Here is a 22,190-nt window from a genome sequence, read left to right on the forward strand (position 1 = left end):
CATCCATACAAAGATTTGTTTCTTCTTTTTCTTCTGATTCTCCTTCCTCTTCTCCTTCTTCTTCTTCTTCTTCTTCTTCTTCTTCTTCTTCTTCTTCTTCTTCTTCCTCCGCTGGATGTAGAAGCAGTAGTAGTAAGAAGCAGTTCAGCAAATTCAACACTAGATGGCGCTCCTATCGCAGCCACAACCCTTTCTCTAAGATACATGAGCTTCTTTTTTCCTCTACAAAAATTAAATCGTAAACGTTTTAATATGATAAACAGCAGAAATAAATGAACTGTTTTATAAAGAGGCAAATGTGTGGACATTAAACAATAGCCAATTAAATGCTGGCAGATGTGTAAATATAGCACAAACCAAATTTGGTCATTAAACCAGTCCATAGATTTGGTCATTAGTCCACAGATTTGGTCATTAATCCACAGATTTTATCATTAAACCACAGATTTGGTCATTAATCCAGTCCACAGATTTGGTCATTACTTTAGTTCAGCGATTTATTTACTTCTTCAGTCCACAGATTTGGTCATTACTTCCTATATGTGGTCATTACTCTAGATGACAGATTTAGGCATTCTTTCATTACAAAGATTTATTCCCTGCTTCAGTCCACAGATCTGGTCATTACTCCACTCCACAGATTTATTCCCAACTCTTGTCTACAGATTTATTGCCTGCTCCAGTCCACAGAGTTAATCCTTACTCCACTCCATAGCTTTGCTGCACTCTATTTGGCACAATCCAACCCAGAGAGACGTCAGTGGAAAGACTGTAAGGACTGGAACAATATGAAGCTGAGCAGTGTCTATCGCTCCTCAAGTTTTATCTTTGCAAGTTTCATTTTTTGCTGTGTTTGGAGAGTGAATGGTAAGACATTAGCAGTATTTTTGATTGTGTTATATCTCATGTATTTCTTGCTTTAGTTGTTATTCTCTATTATACTGCATTGATGGCTCATCAGACAATGGAACAAAAATGTTATTTTAAGTTTTATTTTTTTATTTTTAAGTCTTCTTTCTGACTTCTTAAGATTGGACCATAATGTGAATGTGATTTGACCCAAACTATATTTCGAGCATTTGTGCATTTCAGTTGCCATTGTGTGTTTGGTCATTTTGTATGTTTATGTTGTGTAAAAACTCTGAGACACTCTGTCTCTTTCCTGTATTATAACCTTGTAGAGCTTGTTGTGTAACTTGACCATCTGTTGGTTTGTCTTTCAAAGGCATAAAACTCCTTGAAATGGGAAATATTCTCTAAAACAGCCAATTACCAAAATATTGACCAAAAGCTATTCACAAACTTTTTTTTTCATTATTAAAGCATAAAAAAAAAAAAAGAATGTTGGTGTTTGCAGTTTCACCGGCCCCATTGGACATGCTGCTCACAGCTCGGACCCCTTTTGTACCGTTCTGCTCGAATTGAGCAGCTTGAAAAACCGTCCCCTCCTGTTCTCCTTGTTATTCTTCCACAAAACTTAACATTCAGGACCAGTCAATCCCCTTTCCAAAAAAACATGTCAAAAGAGTACACAATCCCTGCTTCAGCTCCAAACTGAGTTGAATTCTCATGTCCTTGTAGGAGACTACTGTGAGGTGAACTTGTGCCATAATGGAGGGACGTGTGTGACTGGTGTAGGAGAGGAAACTTTTGTCTGTATCTGTGCTGAAGGATTTGCAGGAGAGACCTGTACTGCCAAGGAAAATGGTAACACATTTACATCATGTTTATGTCATTGATTTTCTGTTTAAAACAAAAGCATTTAGGCTTCAAATGTCCACAATTGTGTCCTTTCAGGTCCATGCAGCCCAAATCCATGCAAAAACGATGGCGAGTGTGAGGTGATTGCAAACTCCAGACGAGGAGACGTTTTTAATAACTATGTTTGCAAATGCCAGTCTGGCTTTGAAGGCGTCAACTGCCAAATAAGTGAGTATACTATCTTATTATAACAAGCAAGTGTACATAGAGTGGCATTAGTTGGCTTTAACAAGTTTGTATAGACTTTACACATATAGATACAACTTTATTGGCATTTACATACACAGCCACAAAACTGTAGATTAGCATCTACCAGAAATGCAACCTGGCAAGTGCAGATAAATATCTAAATATATATGCAACAAATAAATATAAAGGCTATATGTACATTGAGTTGTTTAATGGTTAAGTAAAATAACACACTACCACAACAGCACAGAAAAATCACACAAAGCCATGTACTTGAGTAACAGTAGAGATCCACTCAGTAAAATACGACTCCAGTAAAAGTGTCCCTTTAAACTTTCACTTGAATAATAGTACTAAAGTATTTGCCTTCAAATGTGCTTAAGTATCCAAATGACTGTGATTTATTACGGCTATAATGTTCCTATTACCTTTTTTATTACAAGACTCTTTGCTTAATCCACTCAGTTTATGTGAAAAGACTCGAATGTGACTCTCAGCACACTGATCTATTAATAAAAATGATATTCATTTGTCAAACATTGAAATCGAATAAAATGATTCTATCACGCTCGACCCTGATTGGTGGATTCCTGCGTATTTGACCGTTTTTTATCTGTTTATACATAAAAAGCGGCGAAAGTTTTCGCTTGAGTAAAACTTTGAAATGTAGTGAAGTTAAAGTCTCCCCAAAAGGAAATACTTCAGAAAAATAGTACATATACAGTGGGTACGGAAAGTATTCAGACCCCCTTAAATTTTTCACTCTTTGTTATATTGCAACCATTTGCTAAAATCATTTAGGTTCATTCTTCTTCCTCATGAATGTACACATAGCACCCCATACTGACAGAAAAACACAGAATTGTTGACATTGTTGCAGATTTATTAAAAAAGAAAAACTGAAATATCACATGGTCCTAAGTATTCAGACCCTTTGCTCAGTATTTAGTAGAAGCCCACTTTTGATCTAATACAGCCAGGAGTCTTTTTGGGAAAGATGCAACAAGTCTTTCACACCTGGATTTGGGAATCCTCTGCCATTCCTCCTTGCAGGTCCTCTCCAGTTCTGTCAGGTTGGATGGTAAACGTTGGTGGACAGCCATTTTTAGGTCTCTCCAGAGATGCTCAATTGGGTTTAAGTCAGGGCTCTGGCTGGGCCATTCAAGAACAGTCACGGAGTTGTTGTGAAGCCACTCCTTCGTTATTTTAGCTGTGTGCTTAGGGTCATTGTCTTGTTGGGAGGTAAACCTTCCGCCCAGTCTGAGGTCCAGAGCACTCTGGAGAAGGTTTTTGTCCAGGATATCCCTGTACTTGGCCGCATTCATCTTTCCCTCGATTGCAACCAGTCGTCCTGTCCCTGCAGCTGAAAAACACCCCCACAGCATGATGCTGCCACCACCATGCTTCACTGTTGGGGCCTGTATTGGACAGGTGATGAGCAGTGCCTGGTTTTCTCCACACATACAGCTTAGAATTAAGGCCAAAAAGTTCTATTTTGGTCTCAGCAGACCAGAGAATCTTATTTCTCACCATCTTGAAGTCCTTCAGGTGTTTTTTAGCAAACTCCATGCGGGCTTTCATGTGTCTTACACTGAGGAGAGGCTTCCGTCGGGCCACTCTGCCATAAAGCCCCGACTGGTGGAGGGCTTCAGTGATGGTTGACTTTCTACAACTTTCTCCCATCTCGTGACTGCATCTCTGGAGCTCAGCCACAGTGATCTTTGGGTTCTTCTTTACCTCTCTCACCAAGGCTCTTCTCCCCCGATAGCTCAGTTTGGCCGGACGGCCAGCTCTAGGAAGGGTTCTGGTCGTCCCAAACGTCTTCCATTTGAGGATTATGGAGGCCACTGTGCTCTTAGGAACCTTAAGTGCAGCAGAAATCTTTTTGTAACCTTGGCCAGATCTGTGCCTTGCCACAATTCTGTCTCTGAGCTCTTCAGGCAGTTTCTTTGACCTCATGATTCTCATTTGCTCTGACATGCATTGTGATCTGGAAGGTCTTATATCAACAGGTGTGTGGCTTTCCTAATCAAGTCCAATCAATATAATTAAGCACAGCTAGACTCAAATGAAGGTATAGAACCATCTCAAGGATGATCAGAAGAAATGGAAAGCACCTGAGTTAAATATTTGAGTGTCACAGCAAAGGGTCTGAATACTTAGGACCTTGTGATATTTCAGTTTTTCTTTTTTAATAAATCTGCAACAATGTCAACAATTCTGTGTTTTTCTGTCAGTATGGGGTGCTATGTGTACATTCATGAGGAAGAAGAATGAACCTAAATGATTTTAGCAAATGGCTGCAATATAACAAAGAGTGAAAAATTTAAGGGGGTCTGAATACTTTCCGTACCCACTGTATATGCGAAAAAGCTACTGAAGTACAGTAACGAATTACATTTACTTTACCACTGGACAACACAGCTTTTGCATAAGCGCTGGCATTAGAGTTCTTACAGTGAATTTAGACAGCAAACATGGCCAAATAATGGCTAATGGAATACCATGGATAACATTTTTCCAGAAAAATTAGGAAATATTTCCCGTGGGCTTACCACCTGCAGGAGGGACCGTAAGGGACCGGTGCTGAGAGGATTGGGCAGCAGTCGAAGGCGGGGGCCTTGACAGCCCGATCCCTGGACACGGAGAAGTGTCTGGGGAATCTGCTTAGACTGCTGCCCCGCGACCCGAATTACGGATAAGCGGGAGAAGATGAAATGAAATGAAATTAGGAAATATGAGATATTCTCATTTACTCATCCTCAAAAAACTGCTAAAACTCTTCTCTTTAACCAAATAAACTTTTTCAACGTATCTTGCACTGATAAAGTTAACTGGTTTATGTTCAAAGGTTTATGTTTTAATTTTCGAGCTTGAAGTCCACGTAGTCAATCAGACTGTGTAACTAAAAAGACAAAAAAAAAAAAACGTGTATACATAAAAGTGTGCATAGATCTTTACGTGTTTCCATTTCTTTATAGGATTATTCTTAAGAAAATTATCATCCTGAAAATTCTAAAATCAGCAGCAATCTTCTATTATGTTTTTTTCCACCCCGGCCACACCAAAATCAATTCTACAACACTGAATCATGGAGGGTATTTATTCCGGTTTGTGACGTGTAGTGGCCCATCTGCTGTAATTATTGTAGGACAGACGCACCCAGGATGTAGAATGTACCCTTGTGGTACTGTGACTCAAAAGGAGGTTCACTGTATATAATAGGCTTGTCTTGATTTTCCAGTCCTGGCATGTCTTGCTGTGTTTTCATTCAGTGTTTTTTCCCCCTTAATGCTCCGTATACATGATCCCCTACTCCTGGCAGTGACAAAGCCTTAGGATTACACTGGGCAGCTGCTATAGCTTCAGTGTAATTAGTCAAGCTCTAATCGACTCATAAGCAGTTTTACTGTCTGGGCTTTGAGCCACAGAGAATATATTGGAGGGATTTAGGGAGTTCCTGGAAAACTCTGAAAACATCCAGGAATTTCTGCAGAAGCATATATATATAGAGATGATACTTCTTGATGGTCTCCATCATATAGACATTTTAATCTCTTCTTCAGAAAAACTCCTGACCCAGATTAAGTGTTTCTGTCTGTCTGTGGGATTGCATATGGGAAGGTGATCTTGGCTTGAGGCTGAGCTGTTTTCAGGTCCCATCAATCCTCTTAGGGTTTTTTTTAGGAAACTGTTGGTGCTGCCATGTGAAGAAGTGTGACGGTAGATTAGAGTCTTTCAGTGTTTTGTTTTGGACTGCAGTAACTTAAGCCTATGATAAATACAGCCTTGACAGAATGGGCTGTTTTTTTTCACCTTGATTCTGGTTAGCTCCAGAGCATACTGCCACTCAGTGGTGACAAATGGGAATTACAGGGAAACGAACGAAAAATTGGAACTAGATCAAATTTGTTCAGACGGTGTTAAAACTAATGTGTATGTTTTTAGATTAAATTTTGACTAATTGAAAAATATAGAATAAGGACAGAAGCTCTGTTTTCAGTTCTGAGTAACAATGTACACTATGTGTTAAGATTGCTGGAAGTTTTTATCGAGTCCAATAATGTTTTTTTTTTTTTAGAATTTTATAAAACACTTTTGAAATGCCATTTTAAATTGATCTGATGAGATTAACATAATTTGTGACATAATATAATCAACATAAATTGATTTAAGATTTTGTTGACTATCACATTTTCCCCTCACAAAACTACAGCTGCAAATTGCAATAGGAAAATAAATGTGAAAATACATATTTGTTTATTGACAATTAAAAATTCCAGATAATAAAAACAAGAAAGCAAGGTATCCCAGACACAATTAAATGTAATTTAATTAAATGTTATTGTATTTAAAATAATTTTTCTGGTATTGTATGATGAAGTCTGGTGTGTCAGAGAAGTATTTGAGGGTGGTGCAGGACATGTATGAGGACAGTGTGACAGCAGTGAAGTGTGCAGTAGGAACGACGTTCGAAGTGGAGGTTGGACTGCAACAAGGATCGGCTCTGAGCCCTTTCCTGTATGCAGTAGTGATTGACAGGTTGACGGATGAGGTCAGACAAGAGTCTCCCTGGTCTATGATGTTTGTGGATGATATTGTGATTTGTGGTGAGTGTAGTAAGAAGAACCTGGAGGTACATGCTGGAGAGAACGGGAATGAAAGTCAGTATTAGTAAGACAGAGTACATGTGTGTGAATGAGAGAGAGGGCAGTGGAGTGGTGCGGTTGCAGGGAGAGGAGGTGGAGAAGGTGGAGGAGTTCAGGTACCTGGGGTCAACAGTGTAAAGTAATGGAGAGTGTGTACGAGAAGTGAAGAAAAGAGTGCAGGCAGGGTGGAGTGGGTGAAGAAGAGTGATAGCAGGAGTGATTTGTGATAGAAGAGTATCTGCAAGAATGAAAGGGAAAGTTGGAAAAGACTGTGGTGAGACCTGCGATGTTGTATAAATTAGAGACAGTGGTATTGAGTAAAAGTGCTGAGGATGGAGCCACCAGAAAGGAGGAAAAGAGGAAGACCAAGGAGGAGGTTTATGGATGTGGTGAGGGAAGTCATGCAGGTAGTTGGTTTGAAAGAGACAGATGTAGAGGACAGCTGTGGCGACCCCTAATGGGAGAAGCCAGAAGAAGAAGAAGAAGATTTTATTTATTTTGAATGGCTAATACAAGGCTCTGTAATCAGCTAAAAGTTTGAGTAAGGATTAAGTCAAGTCAAGTCAAGTTTATTTCTATTGCGCTTTTCACAACAGACATTGTCTCAAAGCAGCTTTACAGAATTTAACAGTGAAGGTGAACGATGTGTATTTATCCCTGTTAAGCAGCCATGGTGACTGTGGCAAGGAAAAACTCCCTTAGCTGTTATGAGGAAGAAACCTTGAGGAACCAAAAGGGGAACTCAAAAGGGGAACCCATCCTCATCTGGGTGACATCAAGAGGATTATAGGACCATTAAAAATAAATCTGTCCAGAAACATGCATGCATTGAAATATTTATTTCAAGAGCCTTACCCACAAGGTCAGTTACATTAAATAATAAAACAGGTCAAAATCTATCAAATATGATAAATAGATAAAATAAAAGCAATATATGTTAGAGCCTTTCTGAGCTTCACTTTTTCCCTGTTTGTGTGTGTGTGTGTGTGTGTGTGTGTGTGTGTGTGTGTGTGTGTGTGTGTATGTGTGTGTGCGCATATATATATATATATATATATATATATATATATATATATATATATATATATATATATATGTATGTATTCAAAAATTGCATTTCGCACAGTTTAATGACTTCAGAAAGCCTCTTTTGCCGCATGTGGTGAGGGAATAATAAATATATAATTGAAGCATTGCACTTTATGCATAATAAAGTTAATACATACATATATACAGTACTTGGCTGCAATTTGCCATGAGCAAATTGTAACGTATACAGTATATTTGCTATATACAGTTATATATTGTACAGTAAAATATACCAAAAGGCTGTATGTCCACTAAAGGATTCAGGCATTATAGCTTTACTCTTACCTTGGGTGAAGCACAAAATGTTATCCTCTTAATTCTATTAAAAGCAAACCTTTAATAGGTTTTATCTGGTATCTGTACTTGAATCGTGCCTTCTGCAGATGTTTCATTGTCTGTGATTGCTCCTGGTTTGATCTGAGGTCATGACCCTGCACTGTGCATTCCCAGACTTCCCTCTGTTTGTGACCACATTCCTACAATGGTGCCTGTTTAAAAGCAGTCATTAAGTAAATTACCACCCGTTATAAAGAAAGAGTAGAAGATTTGCGAGCCGAAATTCTCTTTACATGCAGTACACTGGTGAACGTTTACCTTGCGTAAACATTAAGCTCTACAGCCCATTGTAAGCCTTTTAGATTTCTAGAGAGTGTTTTGTGTAGAGTAGAGATTTCTTATCCCACAGAGCGAGACACAGTGAGTCCACTGTCCCAGGAGATCATACAGGCAAGGAGCAACAAGCAGCAACTGCATCTACTGCATCTGCATCTGCTGCAACTTGCTTACAGCAAGGAGCAACTGCATCTGTCTGCAAAAACACAATGTGCCTGCAATGTACCTCTCTCATTCACTGCAAATTTACTATAAACTTTTACTATATGGATAAAAGTATTGGGACACCTGATTTTTCCAGACATACATGGTTCCCTTTCCTAAACTTCACCAAAGTTGGAGACACATAAATGTATATACAGTGAGGAAAATAAGTATTTGAACACGCTGCTATTTTGCAAGTTCTCCCACTTAGAAATCATGAAGGGGTCTGAAATTGTCATCGTAGGTGCATGTCCACTGTGAGAGACATAATCTAAAAAAAAAAATCCAGAAATCACAATATATGATTTTTAAACTATTTATTTGTATGATACAGCTGCAAATAAGTATTTGAACACCTGTCTATCAGCTAGAATTTTGACCCTCAAAGACCTGTTAGTCTGCCTTAAAAATGTCCACCTCCACTACATTTATTATCCTAAATTAGATGCACCTGTTTGAGGTCGTTAGCTGCATAAAGACACCTGTCCACCTCATACAATCAGTAAGAATCCAACTACTAACATGGCCAAGACCAAAGAGCTGTCCAAAGACACTAGAGACAAAATTGTACCTCCACAAGGCTGGAAAGGGCTACGGGGAAATTGCCAAGCAGCTTGGTGAAAAAAGGTCCACTGTTGGAGCAATCATTAGAAAATGGAGGAAGCTAAACATGACTGTCAATCTCCCTCGGACTGGGGCTCCATGCAAGATCTCACCTCGTGGGGTCTCAATGATCCTAAGTAAGGTGAGAAATCAGCCCAGAACTACACGGGAGGAGCTGGTCAATGACCTGAAAAGAGCTGGGACCACCGTTTCCAAGGTTACTGTTGGTAATACTCTTAGACGTCATGGTTTGAAATCATGCATGGCACGGAAGGTTCCCCTGCTTAAACCACATGTCCAGGCACGTCTTAGGTTTGCCAATGACCATTTGGATGATCCAGAGGAGTCATGGGAGAAAGTCATGTGGTCAGATGAGACCAAAATAGAACTTTTGGGTCATAATTCCACTAAACGTGTTTGGAGGAAAAAGAATGATGAGTACCATCCCAAGAACACCATCCCTACTGTAAAGCATGGGGGTTTTAGCATCATGCTTTGGGGGTGTTTTTCTGCACATGGGACAGGGCGACTGCACTGTATTAAGGAGAGGATGACCTGGGCCATGTATTGCGAGATTTTGGGGAAAAACCTCCTTCCCTCAGTTAGAGCATTGAAGATGGGTCGAGGCTGGGTCTTCCAACATGACAATAACCCGAAGCACACAGCCAGGATAACCAAGGAGTGGCTCTGTAAGAAGCATATCAAGGTTCTGGCATGGCCCAGCCAGTCTCCAGACCTAAACCTAATAGAGAATCTTTGGAGGGAGCTCAAACTCCGTGTTTCTCAGCGACAGGCCAGAAACCTGACTGATCTAGAGAAGATCTGTGTGGAGGAGTGGGCCAAAATCCCTCCTGCAGTGTGTGCAAACCTGGTGGAAAACTACAGGAAACGTTTGACCTCTGTAATTGCAAACAAAGGCTACTGTACCAAATATTAACATTGACTTTCTCAAATGTTCAAATACTTATTTTGCAGCTGTATCATACAAATAAATAGTTAAAAAAATCATACATTGTGATTTCTGGATTTTTTTTTTAGATTATGTCTCTCACAGTGGACATGCACCTACGATGACAATTTCAGACCCCTCCATGATTTCTAAGTGGGAGAACTTGCAAAATAGCAGAGTGTTTAAATACTTATTTTCCTCACTGTAATATCATTGGATGCGGTAGCATGAAATTTCCCATTCACTTGAAATAAGAGACCCAAATCTGTTTCAGTGCCCCTGTAACACAAAGACATGTTCATGAAGGTTTACATGGGTTGGATTAGAAGATCTTCTGCTATAGAGCTCTGACCTCACCCATATGGAACATCTTTAGTATGAATTAGATCATTAACTGCACCCCGGACCTCCTCACCTTTACCAACATCAGTACCTGATTTCACGATTTCACTAACACCTCCGCAGTGAAAAGTGAAGGTTATCATAATAGCTAATGGAGACAAAATGTGAAATGAAAAAGCTCATACGAATCTTATCGCCTGTTGTTCACAATCTTTTGTTCTTATAGTGGAGCTGAAATGATTGAATGATCCTAGTGGAAAGTGTAAACATGGAACGCACAATTGTTTACTAACTGGAATCAAAATCATCGGTTTACACAACATTGCTTTATGAACTACTGTTTACTTGGAATAACATATCCCACCATTTTTACAGATGTGAATGACTGTGATAACCAACCTTGTAAGAACGGAGGCATATGTCGTGACCTGGATGGAGACTACATGTGCCATTGCCGTTCTCCCTATGTAGGGAAGCAATGTCAGCTAAGTAAGTTCATAGATCTGAGCAATAGTAATAGTAATAATATCGTTTCCTCGTGATGAGTACTTCATTTTTTTGTTTATTCGGCATAAGGACATGTTCTAGAGGCAGCATCATCGCAGCATTATGCATAATTACCATAACCATTTGTGGCTTGCAGTTATTATCCATGATGCTGCAGTGATGCTGCCTTTAGAACATGTTCTTATGCCAAATTCACAGACAAATTAAGTACTAATTACAAGATCATGAGAAAATTAAGTCGTGATATTATGGACAACTTTTATGACGAGCTCATGAGAAAACAAGTATGAAAAAAACATTTATAATTCATTGCCTCTTAGGACTTCCGTACGATATAGATATAGTTATAGTTATAGATTTTCATGCCACACTTATATAATGTTCATATCTTGGCCAATGATGTGCAATAATTTCAGTGCAATAATTGTTTCATGTGCAATATAATATATACTTGTATAACTGTATCTATGTAGCCTGACCTTTTGTGTTTCACTGTTGCTACACATTTTCGTACAGTATATTTCAATAAGAATGGAAATTAATTAATTGTACAGCATCGATACTTAATGTATAATACAATATGTATGTTTTATTTGAATTTCTCAAATTTTATTTTACTTCAACTGTAATGTGAGAAATTGAAACCTAACAATTTCCCTGTAAAGTATTCTGATCACAATCTGTCTCTGTTTTTTTGCAGGCTGTATCTCTTTATTAGGAATGGAGGAAGGGGGAATTGTCGAATCCCAGATCTCTGCCTCTTCGGTTCACTTTGGCATTTTGGGATTGCAGCGCTGGGGACCTGAGCTCGCCCGCCTCAACAACCAGGGTTTTGTCAATGCTTGGAGTTCTGACCCCAGTGACAAGAACCCTTGGCTTGGGGTAGGTCAAAATATCAATAGCACAACCCGTGGTCATGCGTTATAATTTGTGCGTGCATGTTAAATAATTATGTGCACCCTGACTTGCCTTTTAGATCGATCTACAGAAGAAGATGCGCCTGACCGGCATTATCACACAGGGAGCCAGTCGCATGGGTACGGCTGAGTTTGTCAAGTCCTTCAAAGTGTCGTCCAGTTTTGATGGTAAAACGTTCACGTTATACAGAGTTGCGGGCCAAAAGAAAGAAAAGGTAGATAAATTAATTCTTTGCATTTTTATTTCCAATTTCTTTCTGTGGTTAAGTTTGGTATTTACGTCGCATGTATCGCATCGCATTGCGTTCTTGCAGGTGTTTATTGGGAACACTGATAATGACAGCAGCAAGACGAACCTGTTTGATCCACCGATTGTGGCTCAGTACATTCGTATCATCCCTGTGGTGTGCCGCAAAGCATGCACACTGCGCCTGGAGCTGGTTGGCTGTGAACTCAATGGTAAATTAGACTACTTCAAGAAAAAAAAAACACACACACACACACACAAACACACACACACACACACACACACACACACACACACACACACACACACACACACACACATTGTTTAGATACATTACTTAAATCTCTCAGTATTGTTAAAATTTAAATAAAATATCTATATATTTATATATCCATATGTTCATATATTAACTATCCATATGTCTAAATAGATATATAAAAAAAACCACAGGCTTTCGTCTACTAATACAGGTAGTTCCCGATCTTATGATTGCAATTCCATTTCATTACAATAACCATAGCGATACGTTTTACATTTTCGCACGGCAGGCAAACGTACAAGCGTATGCTTTACAATACGTCGGGAGATGACTTCTGAGATGCTTTGCTCTCACCAGCGGTCGACAGAGTTCAGTTGTCCCTGTCTCATTTTTTTATAAATTTCAATATACTCGAAGCTTTCTTCACTTTATTCCTATTACTTTTCCTATTCCCATCTTTATCTAAAGCATCCATTCTTACTCCCAGGCTGAAACTGAGCTCTTCTTTTCATGTGTTATTTATTTAGTATGTTATTCTTTGCGTTTGCCAGCATATCTATCATATCATTGCCAGCACATCTACCATCTATCATCACCTTCCTCTTTCATCTTTTTTTTTTTTTACACAGTCAACTCCAATGCTGTAAGCTGCGCTGAGTCTCTGGGTATGAAATCTCGTCTTATCTCAGACACCCAGCTGTCGGCTTCCAGTGCTTTCCGCACCTGGGGCATAGATGCGTTTACATGGCTTCCGCACTATGCTCGCTTGGACAAGCAGGGCAAAACCAACGCCTGGTCCCCTGCCATCAACAACCGCACTGAGTGGCTTCAGGTGACTTGTGCTTCTAAAAGTCTTTGAATTCACATTGAAAAGACAAAACAAAACAATTGTATTGGTGTGTTGAATAAGTAAGAGGCATGGACACTTATTTTATTTTGGCATAAATTGCTGGAATTATTTATTCAATTTGATTAGTTTCTTTCTAGCTACTTCAATATTTTATAGTAGTTTCAGGACAATATGCGTTCAGATAAATTAATAAATAATAGGATGAGGCTTTAACTGATCAAATAGCTGCATGCAAACTCATATCAGCTGTGTCTCTGTCTTCAAAATATACACCAGATATATAAAAAAAAGTATTTGAATGTAGATAAATATACACTACAATTATTCTGCTTTGCAACATTTGTATGCTAATAAGGTTCATTTGCATATTAATTAGTTTGACTTTAATGCAGTTGCCTGATTAAAAGTCTATTAAAGTTAATCTTTTGGTAAATATATAGCATTTTAGTGCTTTTTTTTATTTATTTTGAAATAAATCCGTTTCAGCGGTTATACCATGGGTCCATTGCTGTTTATCAAGGTTTAACTTTCCTGTTTTGTCTTCATCAGGTGGACCTGGAGAAGCCGAAAAAAATCACAGGCATCATCACTCAGGGAGCAAAAGACTTTGGCACTGTGCAGTTTGTGTCTGAATTTAAGATCGCATACAGCGATGATGGTCAGTCATGGAGCATTGTAAAAGATGCAAAAAACAAGGCAGACAAGGTTAGTGAATGTTTACTTCACTTTCTTTTTCTACTGCTTTTTAAACCCCACCATAGCTGAAAGGTCAAATCTAATTGATCTGATAGCTTTGTTTTCCATAGCAGCTGACAAATCATTTGGTTTCATTAATAATCATATTAATACACACAAAGATTACAGGAACTTGGGAAGATGGACATTCACAGGGACTGTAAGATGGAAACAAATAGAGGTTGTTGATGAAATGCTTATAGATGATATAAGTGATAACAGGAACTCATGGAGAAAGTAGTAGCTGGGAAGATTCTGGGAAGGTTTAGAGTTTAAGCCCCCAATCTCAACAAGCTGCCACTAATGGTGCTCTTAAACAAGGCCCTTAACCCTCTGTGCTCCAGAGGTGCTGTATCATTGTTGACCCTGCGCTTTGTCCAGCTTCCTGACATCACTGGGATGTGCGAAGAAAGAATTTCACTGTGCTGTAAAAATATATGTGACAAATATAATGTTCCTTCCTTCCTTCCTTCCTTCCTTCCTTCCTTCCTTCCTTCCTTCCTTCTATTCTTCCTTCCTTCATTCCTTCCTTCCTTCCTTCCTTCTATCCTTCCGTCCTTCCTTCCTTCCTTCCTTCCTTCCTTCTATCCTTCCTTCCTTCCTTCCTTCCTTCCTTCCTTCTGTCCTTCCGTCCTTCCTTCCTTCCTTCCTTCCTTCCTTCCTTCCTTCCTTCCTTCCTTCCTTCTATCCTTCCGTCCTTCCTTCCTTCCTTCCTTCCTTCCTTCCTTCCTTCCTTCCTTCTTCCTTCCTTCCTTCCTTCCTTCCGAATGAACAAACGAAAGAACGAACTTCCGAATGCTTAATAATGAAGACGTTCCATTAAGACACCATTATATGTATCTGTAAACTTGCTATGGTATAAAAGATATTAAACACTTCAGTACACAGTATGCTGTATATGTCCATACAGTATAAGTTTCAGTATTTGAAAGCAATCAGCTGTTTATTGTTCTATTCCTGAGTCTTTAATTCCTTTCAGGTTTTATTATGACAATATAATTGTGGATATTTACTGTATATTGTAATAAAATTGTAATTTTATCTCTATTTCCGAGTGGTTAGTATGCACAAACTCATGTTTTTCTCTGCCAGTGGTTTCTTGCATTGTATATTTCTCATTTCTCATTTTGTTTTAGTTCTGAGAGTTTATGGTCAATTTCTTTTTTCCTGAAGATCCTCTCAGCATTTTTCCTCATTGTAGCTCAAAAGAAAAGCGTATGTCTCATTGTTATTGTAAGAAGCAGTATTACTGCACTTATATGATTCCAGTGCTCCAGAAAAAGTCTTATCACAATACTATGTATATAACCCAAACATTTTGTCATATCTCCATAGACTCACAAGATTTTATTTTCTGCTTCAGATCTTTCAAGGCAACATTGACAACAATACACACAAAAAGAACTTGTTCGAGCAACCTTTCCTTGCCCGCTTCGTGCGCTTCTTGCCTTGGGATTGGCACGAACGCATCACTTTAAGGATGGAGCTGTTGGGCTGCGATGCTTAAAAATCACAAAGAGGATTCTGGCTCGTTCGTCTGATCGTGTGCGATTTCTCTGCACGTCACTAGGTGTTAATAGTTCAGCGAAGAATATAGAATAAATTCTACTGACTGGAGCTTACGGTTGATTTAGAACCATAAAATGTTGTCATTTGTTTTGGTATCTGTTACTAATATATCTAGATTAATACTTGCACTATTTTGTGATTTTTTTGATATCCCATGCAGCATCCTGGTCCCCTGATGTCCATACTTTTTTCGCTCATGATTTTGGATAAAGACTATGTGTAGTCAGGGAATGTGCAATAAAGAAGTAGAATCAACATAAATACTAAAATGTAAAGGATTACGCTCTAGAAATTGAGGCAAATCAAAACTTAATTTGTTGGTAAAAATGAAATTGTCCCAATACTACATCACACTGGTTTGATTCTGCATACATTTTTTAAGTCCAATCTAATTCTAATGAGTTTGCTTTGTATTTACAGTAGAGTATGTACAACAACCAAATTTATACAGAAGTGTAGAACATTGTTTTGCTTTTTTTGTACTTTTTATAAAAAAAATAAAAAAAATACACTGTATGTTTCCCATTAACAGTCAGTCATAATAAATGGTTCAAGAATTGTTTTTTGTTTGTGTGATTTCATGAAGCGCTTTCTACAAGCAATAAATAGCAAAAAAAAAAAAACATTTACTCCAAAAAAAAGTTACTCCAGCATAGTGCGTTTCTTGATGCCCAATTATAGTGCTCTAGTGTAAAAACAGAACTTTGCCTTATTCAGTCTTCCAAGAATCCCATTTCATTGTTTGCATCACATTGTAGAAACATTGTCATACTACAGCTGGTAAATGCCAGGGATTATATTAACATTTACAGCCGAGGCCTTCGTGGTCTAAACTTTATTACACAAATTACAGGCTCCTCCTCAGCTCCCTGCACCCGATCAGCATTCCTACCCTGGAGCAAAGCCTTTCATCTGATCCTGAGTGTATACACACCACCCTCTTAACCCACGTAATGGCTCTCTGTCTGTGAGGACAGACAGGGAAATCAAGATGTTCTCAGACAGCTGACGAATCAGCTAAGCCCCTTTCTTTTTTTTTTCTGGAGTTTCAGATTGGTATCTGCCCAGGTGTGTGCAGTCTGTGCTGGTAGGTACCGGTGGTGAGACGTAGCTCTTAATGTCTTGAAACTGTGCAGTTTTTTGATTTTTTAATTTCCAAAGAAAAGGTAAGAATTTCATTAAAATGTGTTAAATTTTGTGATTTTTTTTAATGTTAATATTAATATAAACATTTTTTTTTAACTTAGGACTTACACCAGCTGCATGATACTGCAATTCTGCAAAGCTATTATTATCCTCTTGGCACTGTCCCACCCTGTTATTAGATTTGTGGATGCTTTGTAGCAAGATGTCTCTCTTCTTTCTTTCTTTCTTTACTATATGACAGTTGTTTCCTGTTGAGCTCATCTGTTATGGTTCAGACTGTAGTGATAAATGAACCATAACGATGAAAACATCATCAAAAAAGAGAGGGAAAAAATTGTCAGCAGAATTGAGAGCCACAAATCCCAAGATTGAGGGACCAAAGAAAACAATTGTTTTAGAACATCCTAATGGTTTTAACAATCACAAGTATAATTCATTTTGACTGAATGATGCAATTAATCTTAGCTCTTTTTTTCAATGAATTAATGGTTTTCAATTTGTAATACAGTAATCGATGAAATGCTTGTACCCTCTTAATTATTGTATTATTTAGCTTAATTCATTGCAAATTACAACGCCAATTTTCAGATGTTATAAAGATTCTTTACTGTTCTTTCTACAGTATGACATATGTGAATATATTAAGGCTAGAAGGTCCTCCTCTAGCAGGGCTTTGAATGACCTTTTGTCCCATGTCTCAACTTTTCTTCTGCCTTCTTTCAATCCACTCGCCTCAGCGTCACCTTAGCGTTAGTAAACCTGCATTTAAAGGCAGCTACGGGAATTGAGGAAAGTGCAATTAATGACCACAGGGTGAGTAAACATGTGGATTCACTTGTTAAAGTTTGGAAACTTGGTATGTTGCTTTGTTTATTTTATAGTTATTATATATATATAATTGGTTATTGTATCATACATTACACTATTGTATTTATATGTATATGTTATATATGTTATGTTATATGTATCTGTTATATATTTGATGCTAAATACAATTAAGTTGCAACAATCTATAAATTTGCAACTCGTTGCTGTAAAATTGACATTTTTTTTGTAAAAACTTTTTTATGTTTTAATTATTTTAACAGAAAAGATTTCTTGTTCCTCTCATTCCTTCTCTTCTGTATTTTTACTTTTTTCATTTCTTGGCTTTGTTTTACTTGGGGTTCTTTACCATTGGGTGTCTTGCAGTGATTTAAAAAAAATATTTTTTTTATTGCCTAAACAGTTCTGCTATCACTTTTATAGTGGGAGGATTTCCAAGACAACTGTTCCAAATGGGAAAAGTGCACACTCTACTGGTGTTCATGCTGCAAGTATTGTACACTGTCCATGCAGCCTCCACTTTTTCTAATGGCTTCTTCTACCAGGACATCTTGAATGGAAACGGAAATGGAGAAAGTATGTTATGTATGGGAGTGCCTTTCGATTACTATATCTAGAATACTACTGTACTGGTCATTTTTCCAGGAACAGTTTGACATTTATGGCCTTAGAGAATTTTTTTAATTTATTTTTAAACAGAATGTTTGCTTGCACATGCTCCTTTTATAAATATGCAATTTCTGTATTTTTGTATTAAACACATTTGTGTGTATGAAACTCCTAACCTGGTGACATTTCAACACTGTGTATATATAATATATATATATATATATATATATATATATATATATATATATATATATATATATATATATATATATATATATATACATACACACACACACAATGTCCAAATGTCACATATAATGTCATATATAAGGGGTGTAACGGAACACAAAATTCAGGGTTCAGTGAGTACCAGTGAGGTTTTTAAGTCACGGTTCAGTTCGAATAATCAAATGATATTGTATAATATTTAATACAAATAAAATAGAATCAATCAAAATAATGCAATACATTATTATTATATTGGTTGCATTGAGTAATCAATTAAATTGATTAAATAAAATAAAATAAATGAAAATATTAAAAAGTTTACAATTTTTAGACCACATTTAGGTAATACAGATATAATAATAATAAAAAATGGGTTTAAAGTGCGAGGTGGAGGCTAAATAAACTTGTAGTCCATAACTTAATATATTCCTGAGGGCAATTTTGGTCAAGCTCAGATTTTTTTAACTGTTTGCTACAATTCATTCAAATCAATTGCCACATATGTATCATGATTAAGTCCTGTTTAATCTTTACAGTTCATTTCAACGGCATTAAACTTCGAGTTGAGGCTCAGCCGCACTCTGTGTTTGCTGTGAGGGGCAGTAATGTCACCCTGCCCTGCCGCTTCTGGTACGAGCCTCCCTTAATCAGCCCACGCAGGGTGAGAGTGAAATGGTCCCTATTACCACTTTCCAGGGACCATGAATCTGATGTGCTTGTGTCTATTGGTCACCGTCAACGAAGCTTTGGGGCATTTGAAAATCGAGTACATCTTCACAAGGACGTCCATGGAGACATTTCACTCACTATCACCAACTTGAGCCTGGAGGACAGTGGGCAGTATCGCTGTGAGGTTATTGACGGGTTGGAGGATGAAAGTGCAACAGTGGATTTGGGGCTCAGAGGTGCGAACTACATACAAATACTTACAAATACTGACCATAACACTTTAACTTGTTTTAGTTGTAGTAGTTGTAGTCAAGAATTTTCTCCCATTGTCTGATTTCCTTCATCAATCATATTGAATGTCAGGAAAATCCATGCCCTACTTTCGTTTGTGTATGTATATATCTATAACATGCGCATCATAAATTAGGTCCATGTGTTTTAGGTGTGGTGTTTCCCTACCAACCGCATAATGGCCGCTACCACCTGACCTTTAAGGAAGCCCAAAAAGCCTGTAATGACCAAGATGCTACTGTAGCCTCATTCGCTCAGCTCTTTGCTGCCTGGCAGGAAGGTCTGGACTGGTGTAACGCTGGTTGGCTGTCAGATGGCACAGTGCAGTATCCTATTGTCCAGCCCCGACAGCCTTGTGGAGGCCTTGAACTAGCTCCTGGGGTACGCAGCTATGGAGCCAGACACAAACATAGAAACCGCTACGATGTCTTTTGCTTTACCTCCACTGTTACAGGTATAGCAAAATTTTCTCCCATACTTCTCAGGCTTTTGACTATGTTATGCTTCATGCTAAGTTATGGTACATTTTCACTAATTGTGCAATTATTTATGGAAAAAACTGTGTCCTGAAAAAATTTATGAATGGCTACTGAAATAATATACAATACCATGCTAATTCATGTCTGATCATTTATTTTCAGTTAAACTAAAGCTAAATATTCTATATTTGAAACCAAGACCTAGCAAAGTAGACATAAGATTTACACTAGTTAGCTATTACAATGTATAAAATACCTTGCTAAAAATCTTGACTACTGCTTGCCACAATATTCATATTTATAATGTTCATGTTAGCTAGGTTGGTAATCCTTGGGTTTATTGGCATGACACCGAATGTTAAACCCAGGATGTTTGCAAACTTAATTTGCTAGTGTTTTTATTTGCATAGTGCATTGTCTAGGTTTCTGGACACTGTTGTACATAGACACTTCTTTTTCCTCGTTTAATACTGCAGATAACTAGAAGGCCGATGCTATTTTCTCCACTGATAACCAATTCTTACTTCAACCACACTCAACACTTTGATAAGCAATTCAAAAGCAATAACGGAGTCCTTGATTAGAGATCATTCAAAAGTCGTTGAAGAGGTTATCATTAGATAAGCTGTTTATCCGGAAGGATTAGTATAGAGCTGTATTTCGTTAGACAGTTCGCTTGCAGATAACTACTGCAGATAGCCGTGGAGCCAAAGCTATTTTTATTCTTTGATAACAAACTCTTACAAGCAAAAGGTCTCACCATATAACCGAAATGAAACCCCATGTGATCTATTATTCTATTCTCGTTCAGGACAAGTGTACTTCCTGCAGCGTCCCCAGAAGTTCAACTTTACCATGGCAGCCCAGGCCTGCATTGATGATGGTGCTCAGATTGCCAAAGTTGGTCAGCTCTTTGCAGCGTGGAAGTTTCTCAAGCTGGATCAGTGTGATGCAGGATGGCTGGCAGATGGAAGTCTGCGCTATCCGATCAGCAATCCTCGCCCAAGCTGTGGTCCTCAGATTTCAGGGGTCCGTAGCTTTGGCTTTCCTTTACCATACAATAAACATGGTGTCTACTGCTATAGATCTAGGTAAAGAGCTCTTTGATACTTTGCGCCTGCTGAATGTGAAATATGAGACACAACAACCTTCTATCCAACTGTAGGTTTGGACTTTTCTAAGAACTTTGATGAAAAGAGGTGGAAGGACTAATTTTTTAACCGTACACATTGTCCAAATATAATTAAGATATAAATATATACATAAAATTTCTCCCTCAGTTTGATTAGAACAGCTAAGGTAAATGGGAGAAATCTGAGTTACGTTATTGTATCAAGTTAATCATTTCAATGACAATTTTTTAGTAAATATTTTTTACGCATTCTTGTCAATAATACTCTGGTGCAGAGAAAACTTTTAGACACACTTTTTCTAAAAATATGTTTCATTTTGCATTATGCATGAAGCTTCAGGGAACAATATTTACCGTATTAACTGTATTAACTCATTAAAAATGACACAAAAAACACCAAATTGTTCCCTAAAAAAGTATTTAAATAAAAATCATCATTTGATTGATCCAGCATGATTTTCTTATAAGGAAAGGTTAAGCTTTTTTTTTTTCGGTTACATTCATTATATTTTTGGGGAATTGCTTAGTATTATTTTCATGGAGCTTTGAAACCCTGAAACACTTTACGAGCTAAAAAAAAAGGTTATTTAATCATAGAATTGTAGATATCTATTATTGTTATTTTATCCCGAATTTCTTTTTATGAACTACCAGACAGGATGTATGTTTTTGTTGTGACCTTTTTTTAAAAATATGATATCCTTTATGAATTGTAAAAGGTGGTGGTTTTAATTGACCATAAACAATCTATTTTTATGCTAAAAATGTTTGAAGGAGTATCAAAATGACCACATAGTGTGTATTTCTCTCATTAGAGTTTTTCTGTCTCATTAACTATAGTAACAAATCTAGATGAACTTTCTCAGTTCCTCAGAGGCTCAGATCTACATCTGAATAAATCCTTTTAGGAGGACCAGAATGTAGATTATTACATTCAAGGTGTTTAAATGAGTTACTGCTTTACATACAGTATTTTCACTTCAGCTCTGAAACTGAGCTTGTCCTTCCAGTAGGTGTCTCAGTGTGTGAGTTTACTCTGCGGACGTGGAGGAGCTCTAGGTAAGAGAGGAGAAAGGGCCTTGTGCTTAAGAGGAGCCCTAAAAGAGCCCATTCAGCCAAAGACCACCCTACACTCCACCCTTCTGAGCACACTGCAATGCCTGTCGTTTTACAACTCTTGTAAGTCCCAGGGTACTTATAGCTCTGCTCAATAAGCAACCCAGCTGCATTTTTAGACTGGGCTGGCCAAGGTGCAAACACTTTCCATCACCTGTGAACTGTGAATAACGTCTCAGAGTGCAAGTTCTCGAGTCCCGAGTCCTAAAACCA

The 22,190-nt window shown here is 37.9% G+C and overlaps 2 protein-coding genes across 3 annotated transcripts; both read left to right on the plus strand.

Moving 5' to 3' along the window:
- Positions 1-611: 611 nt before the first annotated feature.
- Positions 612-16,041, plus strand: mfge8a (milk fat globule EGF and factor V/VIII domain containing a). Its single transcript, XM_083550022.1, has 10 exons — positions 612-867; positions 1,582-1,707; positions 1,798-1,929; positions 10,774-10,887; positions 11,606-11,787; positions 11,882-12,037; positions 12,137-12,281; positions 12,958-13,160; positions 13,728-13,883; positions 15,277-16,041. Exons 1-10 carry the CDS (start codon positions 789-791, stop codon positions 15,418-15,420), a joined length of 1,437 nt encoding a protein of 478 aa, XP_083406148.1. The 5' UTR covers positions 612-788; the 3' UTR covers positions 15,421-16,041.
- Positions 16,042-16,566: 525 nt separating this feature from the next.
- LOC310730665 (hyaluronan and proteoglycan link protein 3-like) lies at positions 16,567-20,958 on the plus strand. 2 transcript variants are annotated; one of them, XM_083549716.1, is made up of 6 exons: positions 16,567-16,648; positions 17,366-17,441; positions 17,877-18,029; positions 18,827-19,195; positions 19,402-19,704; positions 20,541-20,958. In XM_083549716.1, exons 3-6 carry the CDS (start codon positions 17,906-17,908, stop codon positions 20,822-20,824), a joined length of 1,080 nt encoding a protein of 359 aa, XP_083405842.1. In that variant the 5' UTR covers positions 16,567-16,648; positions 17,366-17,441; positions 17,877-17,905; the 3' UTR covers positions 20,825-20,958. The 2 variants fall into 2 exon arrangements, with proteins under 2 accessions (XP_083405842.1, XP_083405843.1); XM_083549717.1 differs by lacking the exon at positions 16,567-16,648 and having other exon boundaries at positions 17,342-17,441.
- The last annotated feature ends 1,232 nt before the right edge of the window (positions 20,959-22,190 follow it).

Source organism: Silurus aristotelis, assembly GCF_946808225.1.
Source record: "Silurus aristotelis genome assembly, chromosome: 9".
Lineage (NCBI taxonomy): Eukaryota > Metazoa > Chordata > Actinopteri > Siluriformes > Siluridae > Silurus > Silurus aristotelis.